Raw genomic sequence first — 14,011 nt, 5'->3', positions numbered from 1 at the left:
TAACCAAAGGGTAAATTCAGTCCTGGTTTGCTTCAAAACAAAGTGAAATACATAAGTGGTCTCTTGATTTCTCTTGCACTTGAAATCAAATAAAGTACAAGTATTGCATTCAAAAGTTCATAACAAATTATGGCTTTATTTCTTTTGCACATAATCTGCTATCTGCAATTGTTAAATGAATAAATGTAATATCTGTATACCCCTCTGGTTTGAATTTTTAGAAATACCTCTATTAATCTCAAACATTAAAGCCCTCAGCACGAAGGCACATTCAATAAGCTTCGATCCATTTTGCACTAGCATCTTCACCATGCTCCACAATGCATTCATGTCTCAGCTTCTTAGTCTCAGGGCTAGCACAGCAGATCTTCTTTTTAGGCTTTGACTCTTGGTTAGGTTATACGATCGCCAAACCTTGGTTTGGCAGAGACCCTGGAAAAGCTAAGGCAGAGGAAGCATCTTGCAGGGGCAGTCCACCCCTTCTCACAAGTACCAGAAGAATCCAGAATACTAGCAATACGGTTCTGGAGCAACAAGAAAAAAAGTGTGTCAATTAAAAGCAGAAAATAGGCTTGAGGCAGCACGGTGGATGTGTTGATTAGTGCTCTAACCAAACATATACATATCAGTAACATATGTAAAATCCAAATCATGAAAAAAACATGTATAACTGCGAATTATGGCATTAACACTTAGCATTAATTAACTTGTATTCATTCTTACCAGAACAAGCAAGCCAACAATGATGGAAAAAGCAACAAAACATAGTCAAAAAGACATGAAATGAAATGATCAATCATAATAACATGAGGCATCAGTGACAATGAATCAAAATTTTCCTCAACTTCCTTCCCAACTTTTGTTTATCGCCCTTATCTATATACCCCTAGACCAATTGATTTCCTAGGATCTTTCACTTGCAATAATACATTCCCTAAATAATGAAACAGAATCAATACAGACAGGAAGTGTAAATCATCAAATAGATCAAGTGTAAAATAAAATGGTAGAGCCCACTTGCGGGCTTTCGAGAAAACTGATAATAAGGTGAAAGATTGACTGATTGGTGAGCAAACAAGTGAATTTCAGATTGAGTTCCAGTACTTGGACTTCCAGCAAAAGGATCAAGCATACCCCACCATCCCAAAAAAAGAGTTCCCTCACCCATAGATCACAGCCCAAACCTTGATCAGCAGTATCAATCTCACAAAAATAAGAAATGTGAAAATTTTAAACCGTAAGAATCACACAAACTTTTCCTTCCAATCATAGCTTTAAAAAATTAAACATCAAAAGAAATATGATAAATAAAGAAAGCAACAATTCATTCCATAGAATACCAAAATAATTGACTTCCAAAATCAAAGCAACACAATATTCATTGGTTTTAAGCTTGAGAAAAGGCTTAAATAAATACCTAGAAAACCATAAGTCAAAAGAAAATTTTATTTATACAATAGAAAGGAATCCAAAAACTCAAATAAACGCTCCAAAATTTAAATTAAGGTTCAAACCCGATTCTGAAAATCAAACTATTGAACTCAACATCAATCTGAACCACCCAAAAATAAAGAAAGCATCATTCTTCGACCAAGCTAACCTGGAAATATAGTAGAAACAAACAGCGCATTCCTAATTTAATTCAAAAATAAATCTTTAACCGAAACCCATTTAAGATTTTATCATAAATACGGCGAGCTAGCAGTAATTCTTACATTAAACCATTCCCACAGAAACAACTATACAGAGGGCAAAAGACAAACCCTTAAAGCGAGAGACCTTAAAAACGGTAAAAGCAACAAAATATAAACATTTTCACAATAAATTATAAGATAACAGGAGTGCCTCTCACAGTAAAAGAGAAGCGAGACTCACAGGCTCACAGCCACAGGTGAACTTTCGCAAGAAAGATTAAACCTTTGGCTGGGGTTTTAGGTTGTGAACCAAAGTAGCAGTCGGGTGGCTGATTATGTTGGGCTTCTTGGCCGAATGTTGATGAATGCTATTAATATTCCATCTGCTTTAAATATAAATAAATATAGTTTGAAAATAAAAAGAAAACGTTTTTTTTTTTAAATTCTACATAAAGTTCCAAATAATCAAATATCTACAAAAAATTATTTTCACATTATTTGATTAGGTATGAGCACATTTTATACCAATTGTATAGACTCGGGTCCGTACTAGTTAGGTAGGTAAATTTAAAATACAATAACTAAACTTATAACTATTATACCAAATAAGTTAAATTTTTACAAACGTGACAAAGACTCGAATTTAGGTCTTTTCTTTAAAAATTCAGATAATGCTATATGCATAGAAACTATGCACAAAATTTATGCATAAACTAATGTGATAATGATGTGACAAATGTCATGTGTCAAAACTCTCATATCAGTTTGCCTTCTTTTGCAAGAATCAAATTTTGGAGATATCACTGATATGACAGTTTTGACACATGAGATTTGCCACATTACTATCACATCAATTTGTACATAAATTATATGTATAGTTTATATGCATGTAACATTATTGTAAAAATTCTAATGTTTCATTAATTTTGTTAACTCTTAAGGTATTTATAAATTATTATTATTATTTTCGTGTCAATACTCAATATTTTTATTGTGATGATAATATAGAGTTTTTTATGCACAGTGATGTGTGGTCGATTGCATTTTAAAAGTGATTACAAAAATTAAAATAATTTATTTTGTGTAGGGATGGCGTTGAATTGAATTGATTTGCATTTAAATTTATATTCAATTCGAATAAGTCAAACTTAAGTAAAGATCTAGAACTTACTAATCTCATCGCCCTAGTACTTTTTCACTCTAACAATTCTTTTTCTTTTTCAATATCATTGTTTACCAATTAATCAAACCGAATTTAAATTTAAATTGAATATTTTTTATTTGAATCAAATTTAAATTAACCCTTATTTAAGTTCAGACTCACCTTAAGTCTACTCCTAGCTTCACAAAGCCTTTTTCCATAAGCTATTTTTAGTTTAATTAAAGTATCAAATTCACTAATTTTATTCTTGTACATTGAAGCCTTTGCCAAAAAATTGAGAGTTAAAAAAAAAAAAACCTTTTTATTACGTTTTCCAAGACAAACAACTAACAAAATTTTCATAAAAACTATACGGAAATTGAAATTTTTAGTCTTATTTTAATCCGTGTATATATATATGTCATTCGTTTCCAAACTTAAACAAATATACCACAACAGTAATCTGCTTCCCTAAAATACCCCTTTTTAAATACTCATATAAAGATTCTCTTTTTTCTTTTAAAATTTATTCTCTCTTCTTCCTCAGCTTTCAAGTGAGAACTAATGTAAAAAAATCATCTCTTTTTTTCTCTATAACCTTAGAATTGTACTGTGATGAGTAAAAAAAATCATTTAATAGAATTTAACTGAGAAAAATAAAGAGTTTACATTTAACTGAAAAAAAAACAATTATGAAAAAATTTAAAAAAAAGTTTGTGTTGAATTAAAAAGGGTTGGCGTTAAAACTAAAAACGGTCGGCGTCGCCAACCCTGGGCGCCAACCTTTTTATTGGATTGTTATGATTTTTTGGATTTTCTTTCATGTGATAAGACTATATAAGTTAAAATATTATTTATATGAAAGAGAATATAGAAATCTTCAAATGCAGTGGACCCCATTGTATAAAAGAGAATCCAAAAATCTTTAAATTCAATAGGACCCACTATATAAATGTTGACGTAAACTGAATCTTTTATACAGTAAACTAAATTTTAAAAAAACATAAGCTAGTGGGTGTTGACGTCGCCAACCCCTTGGTGTTAACGTCAAGGGGTTGGCGACGCCAACCGGTTCTTCGTCTGAAAATTTTTCATATTTAAAATTTTGTATTTTATAACCATTAATATAATATTATAATAACTTTAACCAATAAAAACAATATGAAATAACAGTATTAAATACTCTAAAAACATAAAACAACAACAAAATTAAATTTCACATGAACTCATGAACATGAATCTATCATACATTATTTAATTTTCAATTATTCATAAAGAAAACACATAACATATAAGTTTTATTGTTTAATCACATGTTTTTTTTGTTGAAGAATTTTTTTTTCCATACTATAGAGATTTCTTTCTCACTGAAAGGCTAAAGAAAAAAAGAAAGATGATATTCTCTCTTTCTGCATAAGTTACATCAATAAAGGTATTTTAGAAAAATATTATACTGTTGTGGTAATTTTGTTTAAACTTTAAAATGAGTAGTATATATGTATACACGGTAAAAAGAAAGGTAAAAATTTTAATTTCCCAAAACTATATTTTCAACAATTTTTTCATAAAAGCTGCACTTTCATAATCTCTAGTCCAAATAAGTTTTTTTTTTTTTTTACAAGTTGGATTCAAACAAACCTAAAACTGACCATTATCCAACATTCATATCCACAAAATTTGACAATGATCACATGTAAGAAGCTCAACATTTTTGCAATGAGTTAACAGTACTATCAATGGCCCAAAATAGTTGAGTGACCAAAAAAAAAAAGAGAAGGTTTCAAGTATAAAAACAAAAATTCAAAGACCCCAAAGGATAATATGAGTGACAAAAAAATGGTTTCATGTATAAAAGAATTTAGATTCAAGTCTTTTTTTAATAAAATATCAAAATTAAAATTTTGATTTACCTAATTCAATGATTATAAAATTGATAATTAGACCTAAAATTTGTCCTACTTAATATAATTAATTTGATCTTAATATAGTGGTCCAATTTGAATAGAGTTATTTGTTACAGAGAAAAAAAAAAGAGCTCACAAGGGTTTGAATCCCTTCAAAAAAAACATTTTAAAATTAAACTTTTAACAGGTCAAATCAAAGTGTTTGCAACGGTCCCATTCCAATAATGTTTCCTTTTTGGAAAAGGCCTGCGAGCTTACTTCCTTCCCTTGCATATGAAAGCTGCCAATTATCACCCTCTTTTTCTCACTTTGATGATGAAGAAGTCAAGGCACTGCAATTGCTATGTAAATCTTGATGAGTTATGAAGAGGGCTATGCCCCAGCAAAATTGAAAAACACAAAAGCAACAAGATTTAACACAGAGGGTGAGAAAAGGCAGTGTGTGAATATATTTTCTTGTCATTTTCATATAAAGATGAAGAGAATTTACAGGAATTTTTCATTAAATTAAAAAACGTATAAAAGAACAGATTAAAGTCTGCTGAACATAAACAGAAACTGAAGCATATTCAATATCCTCAAATGAATTTCAAGTGAACTCTGCAATCCCAGTTTCTAGCACTTGGATGTTCTAAATCCAAAACAGAGTTCTGCACACAGCATAACCCAGATTCCAGTTCTACCACATCACTTTATATGGATAAATTTGTACAATTTGTTTGTACACAGTTTTTTTTCCTCTCAAATATATGAAACAATAAAGTTTCACCCAGAAATCTACAATAGAATACAAGAAACTCCAATTAGCAAAAACCCAGAGTTGTACACAATTATGATTATGATTCACATCAACAATTTCAACCCACCATCAGATTCAGAGTTCCATCCATTAAAGGCTATTTACCAGATTAACCAAATTGCACTTGACAATGCAAAATCTTGACTAATCATACTTCTCTTTCCATGAATACACAAGAAAGAAAATCCATGAAAGAGCTAATGCAATATCACCAACAACCTGCCTAGGCAAATCATGAGCAAGATCCTCTAGTACCCCTCCAAAGTAAACTCTCCAAACAGCTACCGAAATATGAAGAAGAACACACCCTTTTGCAAAGAAGCTCTGGAATTCTCGATCGTTAACGAATGCTACCATAAATAACACAAATCCAATAGCAAACAAAAGCAACCCAGAAAAGGAGTCATAGGTTTGGATCAATAGCTGATCATGAGGTGTTGAGCCTTGAAGCTTACTTGCAACCTCAATACCATGACTAAACACTGAAATCTCTTTGGTGTAAAACATCATCAGTGTTCCACATGTTAGAGCTATAACAGAATGCAAAATACATATCAGAAAGAACCCAGCTGAGCCCATTGACCATATCAACAATCCAACTTTAGTTCAAATCAACAACATGGGAATCTACAGAAGAAACTGGCACATGAAGGAAGTGGTCAAAACCCTAAATCTGACTAAATTTATACACTTTCAACAATCCGTAAGAACCCTAACACCTTCATTTACCACAAAGACCTCAAATAACTCAATTTACCAATCAAAACACATCATCACAGCGGCTAACTATCAAAACCCTTTTGAATCTTCACACTATAGGCAACACAAGAGAGATAGATACAAAAATTCCTTGGATTAAACAAACATGGAACTGTAAAACCGGCTATTCAACTATAAAGTCCGAATTTTGCATAATCATGAGTTGTAAAATAGCCATATTGATTCTGAAAGAAAACAAAAACTTTTTTTAGGAACTGAACTTGGGCAGGGCTGTTAGAGTGAAATTTAAGATATAGAGACGAGTGAGTGCCAACCGGACCTCCCATGTACAAACTGCCCACATTGGTTTTTTTCTGAAGAGCTTGCCTGCTTGCTTCTGCAAAGCAATTCAACAATAGTGGGGTCATGGATTCATGGCCCTACATGATTTTTCAAGTTGTTGCAATGATGTTGGGAATTGGAATCATGTTGGGAAGATTTTTGTCACCATTTGTATTTCAAGTCGGTAAAGGGGGATTGCGTTATAATATTTCTAGAAATTTGTGTGTATTTATCGGCTAAATGACTATTTCCCACCGATCATTTAAGTTTGAATTTTGAAAAGCTAATTCCCAACTCCTGGTACATCATTAAAGATTTACCCCAACCTAAGGTTGAGTAAAATTTTGAAATGCCCCTCTAACATTTGTTGCCTTTGACTGTTATTGTCAGGCCAAGGGTTTATTTCCCATCCAAGCCCCGTCGATTAACTTTGAAAATCTCATTTACTTATTTATTATTATTTAAAAAAGGTTTCAAAGGCTAATGAATTCCCATTAATTTTCTTGAAAATTGTTATTTTACCTTTTTATTGAAACTATGAAACTATCCTCAAAACAAATATTAATTACCAATATATTTTTAATAATTTATAATTTTATCATTTAAACCCTTAAGAAAGTCAGAACCCTAACCAAGTTAAATTGGACCCATTTTAAACCCAAATCTAATGCCATGAATCTATGCTTCTTCTTTTTTCAATGAACAGGTGATATTGTCAAATAAACCCATTTTATTTCTAAATAAAAATTTAGAAACAAAAATATTTTAAGAAAAAGAAAGTTATTTTAGAGCTCATCTTAAAGCTTATTTGCATGTTGCTACAGCCGATAACCTTTGTACACATTAAATGTGCATCAATTACTAATCAATAATTCTACAAACTTATTTAACAGTATCTGATTAGATGATTTTAAAATTAAAAAAAATAAACAATCATATTATCAAATCACAAAATGTCATATCAATTTATATAATTTGTTTGTACGTATAATTTTATTAATTACTATCCCCTAACTTTAGAATTGTTTTTAATAAATTGGAAAAAATAATAAGCACCTCAAAAATGTTGCCGGGCAGCAGCATGTGTGAGATGAAGTTAAAAGAATTAACACCAGTAAAAAGGCATGTGGACATTCTTTAACCTAAAATTTGATCATCCTAAACTCCTCTAATTAGTACTCCTACTCCATGTATAATTAGAAACTGGGCTAAAATCATGGTTACATAATTTCTTCTTCTTCTTCTACTTCATTTCTTTTCCTTTTTCTAGAGGGCAAAAAAAAAAAAAAAACACTTAAAATGAAATGTTAATGGCTTTATTTCCAGCAAAAACCTTACGATTTCGCTTGGAACCAGATTTCTTTTCTTTTTTGGCGCGCTTCCTCCTCACAGGGTTGCCTCCAATGACATTGGTAGCAACGGGCAAATTACTTGGCAACTGAGTAATGACAGTTGGGGGGGCCATTTTCTCCAACACATCTCTGTGGTATGCCTGCACATATAACAGTCACACAATGAGCATCAAAGAACAACTACAGAATGAGAATAAGGATGTAAAAGAAGCATTTCTGTCATCTTTTGGTAAATTCCATTGTTTAAAAACCTACTCCAGATGAAAACAGATATGACTTAACAACAAAACCGCTTTTTTCATCCTTATCGAGAAAGACAACAACACACCCCACCCCACCCCATATCTGGTATGTCCAGAACAATCCTTTAAACTTCAAATGTTGTGGTCGTACAAATTGAGATTAAATGATCAGTGTGAAAAACGTAAGTTGTCAAAGTTACACAAGTTCAGTAAATATAGAAAAAAAATTAAAAAAAACTTGGCCAAGATTAAATTGCACAGCCAGATATAGAAGCAAAGTACTTTTTTCACAAGAAGCGGGTACAGTTCATTTAGGAGTCAAGTTCCCAGAGAATAAAATATAAGGATGCAAGAGACAAACTAGTTCATCCCTCAACAACATATTGACAGAAAACCTGAACAAGCTCTTCAGTGCAGAAGAACACAATTAATAAAAAGGAAATTGTTGACATATAAATATTTAACTACTTTTTATTCTTTAGTTTGTTGGTACAAATTGATTGAGTTGGTTGAATATATTGGGATTGTACAGGAACATAGGGATCAAGCCTCACAGTAAGATTGCAAGGGGTATAGATTAAATTACCAAAATCTGAAGTAGCAATAGTAACACATTGAAAAAAAAGCATAATTTTATAACGCATAGAATTGATTTTTCAATCACCGTAGCATGCAGCACAAAATACATACCTGTTTCACAAAATTTCGCCTCTCACAATCAAGAAACATATTGACACTCCAATCAACTCTTGCCATTATCTTGTCTCTAACAATGGAAAAGCTTAGCTGGTCCCTTGAAGTAAAACGATCTACTTCATTGAACCATAGGCAGGTGAATAGATTTGTAATTGGAATGTGTTCCCTAACTATGGTGCAGCCTTCGGGAACATCTACAGTAATATGATCAGAAATCAGAATCTCAATCCTATGACACAAAAGAGATCAAATTTACACATAATCACGCACTAACCACTAGTTATAGGAAGCTTGGCCTCAGAGTATGGTGTTAAACCCTCGTTCCTATAAAATTCCATCTGGTAATCTATAGAGGCATTATCATATTTTCCTGCAGCTTTATTAGCTTCAGCCTCCACAAACACATCAAAGCGTCTATAGTGTCTTGAAATTGCAAAAGTAGCATTTTGGCGCCACAAAAATCTGAAGGAAAGAGAATAGTTTGAAGTAATGACAAACTAATGTGGTCAAAATAAGTTATCACCAGAGCTCTATTCTGTTCCCACCCTTACAGACCAGACGCATAATTCAAGCATAAATGTCAATGTGATTGATATTTTACAAACTACTTTAACACAGTATACTGAAATTTAGAGGTCAAGTGTGTCAAGCCGAATGGTGACTAGCTTTTGGTTTATGAAAACTGGAAAATTTTTTTTCAAGCAAGCAAAAAAGGCAGAATTTATTCTTGATTGTTCACAAAGAAAATGAAAAGAAACGCTAAATCCATCATAACTCTTAATAGCTTGGCCAAGACCGACAGTACATTGATATTTAGTTCCTACAACTTTTACCAGAATTTCAGGATAACAACTTTTAAATATCACAAAATCAGCCCAGAGGCTGGGAGATTATTGTTTCATAACCTCAATGCCAAATAGATCAAAACAAGATGTATGCACGAAAGAAAAAAAACCACAGATTGCATAGCATTACCCTCTTCTTAGAATCTTAGATACACCACTTCAGGTCCAACAATGCCTAAATGAAGGATGACACAAACAGAAAATAGTTGCACCTCTCAAGAATTTGATATGGATCCTTAATAAGCTGGAGCTTTGCATCAATCCATATAGAATATCGAACATTGGGGAAAATCCTGTGCAAAAGAAGCTTTGAAACCTGAAACATGTATATGCCAGGTCAATGACATCCAGCAAACTGAAAAATGAAAGCACCACTTAACACAATAGCAAAATCAACATCACCTAACAGCACATAAGAGTGATATCTATACTGCATAAAAATTATTTCTCCAGTACTAAACATTGTTTTGTCATAATACATAAATATATTTTTTAACTAAATTATCCTTTCAAACAAGGCATACTTGAACAAATAATTATAATCGAGATGTATCTCAAAATGATCTAATACTTGAGATAACCCATCAAAGCCATCTTTGTTCCGAAGAATTTGTGCATTGAACTGACGGAAACTAATAAAAGTACATCCCACAGATAAATAAAGGCTGGTACACTTAGTCATTCCCAAATGATATAATGCCATGCTAATGACAGCTTACTAAAATCTTGTCATATTTTCTCATGCAGATATTTTAATATCAAAACAGTTAAAACTACAAAATAATATTAGGACATTATAGATGCTAATCGGAGGGGAAAAGGAACAAAAACAAAATTGCAAGTAATTTAACCACATTTCTTAAAGGTTAAAATTGAATAAATCAAAATTGACCTTTCCATTACGTCTTGCATCACTATAAGGGATGTTCGTGACGACAATAATTCTCCACAATCCAACTATCTTACTGCTGTCTAGGATGCTAGAATTCTTCATATAAGCTTCTGTCTCTTCATCAATAAACATATAGAAAGGGATATTTTTCCTTGCTGCTTCACTAAGGTTCTGGGGCTGCTGTAATAAATCATAATTCCCTGCCACAGATGCCATGATCAGAAAATATGAAGGCAGAAGTAAAAACTTCTCTATATAACTCAGTTTTGCTCAGCAGTACCAAATATAGCTGAAGCAACAATGACCTCATGGAATTGCTCCAACTCTGCGAGGTCAGCTTCATCAAAATCAAACCCAGTTCGGACTCCAGGTTTACTTCCTTTGACAAATCTAAATAAAATGAAAATATATATGAACAACAAAAATGGCACAAAAAGAAAAATTTGAATCATACCCAAAATAATAATAATAATTAATAATATAATCATAATCTAAAACAGCTAAAAGAGTATCATATTAAACAACCAACAAATAATAAACCTACCCACAGTGCACTGTCATGGACTCTTTAATGTCAAAAGAATCAAATCTCTGTTTTAAAGAAGGATATCCACCAAAGTCAGAACCTCCATGTGGTTCAGTTTTAACAGGATTTTCATCTTGAACATATGTCAATTTCTGGAGCAGAGGGGATGCTGATTGGGAACTTGGCATACTAGCTATTGCCTGCTCCACGGGGAGGTAACATACAGGACATGCTGTATAAATGGACGAACAAGAACAAGACTGAATCATAATCACAGGATATATATCAGACATGCAGATTTGCTATTTCAATTAAAACTATAGCATTCACTAGGTCCTAGCAAAGTATCCAAAAATTTCTTTTACAACAATACGTTTAAATCAATCCTCTATGATAAAATAGATAGATCGTGATAGTGATGGTGATGATCAGAAATGAATGGCATCAAAACCATAAAGAATTTAAATAATTGAATCAGTTGCTAACTAATAATCAACCTATTGACTAATTCATGCTAAGGTATCAGAAAATCATCTTTTATTTTAACCAGTCCTTAAGGCACGATATTCCTTAAATTTTAATGATGTTAACAAAAACAAGAGGAATGACAACTAAAAACTTACGTCGTGGTCCTGGTCTCTGGAAACCAGGCGGAGGGGGAGGAGGAAATGCAAAATTCTTGCATGGATGATGTGACAGAGGAATAACTGCTTTGATTGAGGAAGGAGGAGGAGGAGGATGCTGGGCTCTACTTTCATCACTTCCTCTCATGTCAATTCTTGTATAAGTATTTTTACCCTCTGAGTTATTTTCTAGAAAAGCCATATCAACTACAGGATTGCCTGCCCCTGAGTTGCCATATGGGACCAACCTTCCAGTACGTTTATCAACATTCAAACTGCTACTTTCTGGAGCATCAATTGCACAGTGAGCAAAACCATGATACCAACTATTACCTCAAAAAACTAAAGAAAGCAAGCTGATAATATAATGGCTTGTAGAAAGCATCAATTATTACATTCTCTCATGTTTGGTATTCAAAAAAACCTTAATGCTTGTTATCAATTACATTCTCATTATTAATGCTCTGTAGTCTAAATAAAACTTGAGGCAAGCTCTATAATAAGCAAATGTGGAGTAAAAATTATTACAGTCCTTAATATGCTAAATAACTTAAGCAAGTACCCGATTTTCATCAGCCATACAGAAAACAATTCTTAAATTTCATAGTAAATGAAAATGTAGCAATAAAACAAGGAGTGCGAACCTTTATTAACTATGAAGGGACCCAACGTAAAGACCAAGAGAGCAAGGACTACAAGCAGCAGCATTGTTACTTTTCTACGGCCTATATATTTGCAACATACAAATGCTAAAAACCTGTCTTTCTCCCTTTCTCTGGAACCTGACAGTAACATCTTTGAAGGAGGCTTTCTTCCAGATATTGCTGATATCGATTTCGTTTGATGGGATGACACTGAACCAACACCGTTGCTGAGTGACTGCAGTGACCCATTACTCGCCGTGCGTATCCCCAATGACCCTCCAGTCATTGTATCTCAAATTCCTCAATTAGTTCACCTCTCATCTCCTTCAAATTACACAGTCAGACTTTGCCCCAAACAAAAATTTTGCTTAGATCAAATTACTACGCTTTACACAATAGCCCAACTCCTGAAACTTTAACTAAATTTCCCAACAAATTCATGAAACTGACTCAACTGATCAAAAACCCAACAAAAAAAGCAATGGCCCAATTCTTGAAATTTCACTAAAAAGCTGAATTAATTCAATTTATAATAAAAATACAAGAATTCAAAAACTTAATCACCGAAAAGTTCACTAAAATTCCAAAATTATGAAAAAAAATGGCACTCTGGGTTTGCCGCAAAATCAATCTCACTAAACTTGATTTCAAAAACCAATGTGATTTCATATCTGACAACCAAAAAATAAATCAAATTACAAAATTGATTGCCTGCATTGATTCCCGCTATAATAGATTATTATTATTAACTTCTAATCCGAACTCCAAAAACAAAATTTACTGAAATGCATACCTTTAAAGAATTTTATGATGTGGGTTGTGTTTTCCAACGTGAAAAATTGAAGTACTATTGGTGGAAATACATGAAAAAGCGTTTATAGGAATTTGAGAATTGGTGAAATTGTTGCTGGTACGGGGAACCGGGAACGTGACAAGTATTTCATGAATTGAAAAACAACACAAAGCCTCAAGATTTTGTCCACTGTAACTGTTCCTATTTTATGATGTTGTGACAACCTTGTTTAATAGCTAAATATTTGATTTTAAAACTTTAGAAAATTATACATAAATTAGAATTCAATTATATTTAAAAAAAAAAAGAAAAGTAAATTGCATTTTCCCAGCATGTGGACACGACAAATGGGCCGAACCGACTCGTGGCCCAATCTAAAGCACAAAAAAATTGTCTAACCTAAAAAGACAATCTAATACTATAGCAAGTCGTCCAAGCGTATGAGCTTTGGGTCTGGGCATTAGGCCTACGGGTAGGGTTGGATTTGAATCGAACCGAGCTCAGTTCGGTTCACATATAGTTGAGCTCGAACTCGTTAAAGTCAAGCTCAAACTCAGCTCGAATTCTACTCGATTCGTTTTTCGTTATTAAAACGACATCTTTTTAATGCATATTGATTAAAACGATGTCGTTTTCTATCAAAATTTTTAATTAAAAAATCAGGCAAGTAGCTCAAGCTCGACCTAGCTTGGCTAAGATCGGCTCGTTTCGGGCTCGTCCGAGCCGAGCTCGAGCTGGCTTGGTTCGAATCCAACCCTACCTACAAGCAAGCCAACCTAGTGTGCTATTGTTTACATAATTATTAAAAAATAAATAATTAAATAATAATTATAATATAAAATATTTTTTTTTATTAAAATTAATCGGAGATCTGGCCTG

The 14,011-nt window shown here is 32.6% G+C and overlaps 2 protein-coding genes and 1 long non-coding RNA gene across 4 annotated transcripts; all 3 read right to left on the bottom strand.

Moving 5' to 3' along the window:
• Positions 1–2,096, bottom strand: LOC123202396. The gene is made up of 2 exons (XR_006498956.1): positions 1,876–2,096; positions 1–524 (listed from the first exon to the last, which is right to left on the bottom strand). It is a non-coding gene; the product is annotated as an uncharacterized LOC123202396 (long non-coding RNA).
• Positions 2,097–5,120: 3,024 nt separating this feature from the next.
• Positions 5,121–6,750, bottom strand: LOC123201480. The gene has a single exon (XM_044617002.1). It carries the CDS (start codon positions 6,055–6,057, stop codon positions 5,623–5,625), a length of 435 nt encoding a protein of 144 aa, XP_044472937.1. The 5' UTR covers positions 6,058–6,750; the 3' UTR covers positions 5,121–5,622.
• A 780-nt stretch (positions 6,751–7,530) lies between these two features.
• On the bottom strand, positions 7,531–13,340 carry LOC123201463 (probable hexosyltransferase MUCI70). Of its 2 annotated transcripts, XM_044616979.1 has the most exons (10): positions 13,133–13,340; positions 12,340–12,663; positions 11,696–11,980; positions 11,091–11,304; positions 10,827–10,936; positions 10,547–10,746; positions 9,867–9,970; positions 9,084–9,271; positions 8,804–9,003; positions 7,531–8,011 (listed from the first exon to the last, which is right to left on the bottom strand). In XM_044616979.1, the coding sequence occupies exons 2-10, from the start codon at positions 12,623–12,625 to the stop codon at positions 7,814–7,816; spliced, it is 1,785 nt and encodes a 594-aa protein (XP_044472914.1). In that variant the 5' UTR covers positions 12,626–12,663; positions 13,133–13,340; the 3' UTR covers positions 7,531–7,813. The 2 variants fall into 2 exon arrangements, with proteins under 2 accessions (XP_044472914.1, XP_044472915.1); XM_044616980.1 differs by lacking the exon at positions 13,133–13,340 and having other exon boundaries at positions 12,340–13,101.
• Between the last annotated feature and the right edge of the window lie 671 nt (positions 13,341–14,011).

Source organism: Mangifera indica, chromosome 18, assembly GCF_011075055.1.
Source record: "Mangifera indica cultivar Alphonso chromosome 18, CATAS_Mindica_2.1, whole genome shotgun sequence".
In the NCBI taxonomy this organism is placed as follows: Eukaryota; Viridiplantae; Streptophyta; class Magnoliopsida; order Sapindales; family Anacardiaceae; genus Mangifera; species Mangifera indica.
Note: the sequence above shows the minus strand (reverse complement) of the source record. Positions and strands in the feature narration are given on the sequence as shown.

What these genes read in the sequence shown, in the direction of transcription:
- LOC123201480 (XM_044617002.1), bottom strand. Translation starts at nt 6,057, where the DNA reads ATGGGCTCAGCTGGGTTCTTTCTGATATGTATTTTGCATTCTGTTATA.
- LOC123201463 (XM_044616979.1), bottom strand. Translation starts at nt 12,625, where the DNA reads ATGACTGGAGGGTCATTGGGGATACGCACGGCGAGTAATGGGTCACTG. An exon ending in CCAGAGACCAGGACCACGAC is followed by an intron (nt 11,305 to 11,695) that starts GTAAGTTTTTAG and finishes CCATTTATACAG; the next exon opens with CATGTCCTGTATGTTACCTC. An exon ending in TGTTGCTTCAGCTATATTTG is followed by an intron (nt 10,747 to 10,826) that starts GTACTGCTGAGC and finishes CATCTGTGGCAG; the next exon opens with GGAATTATGATTTATTACAG.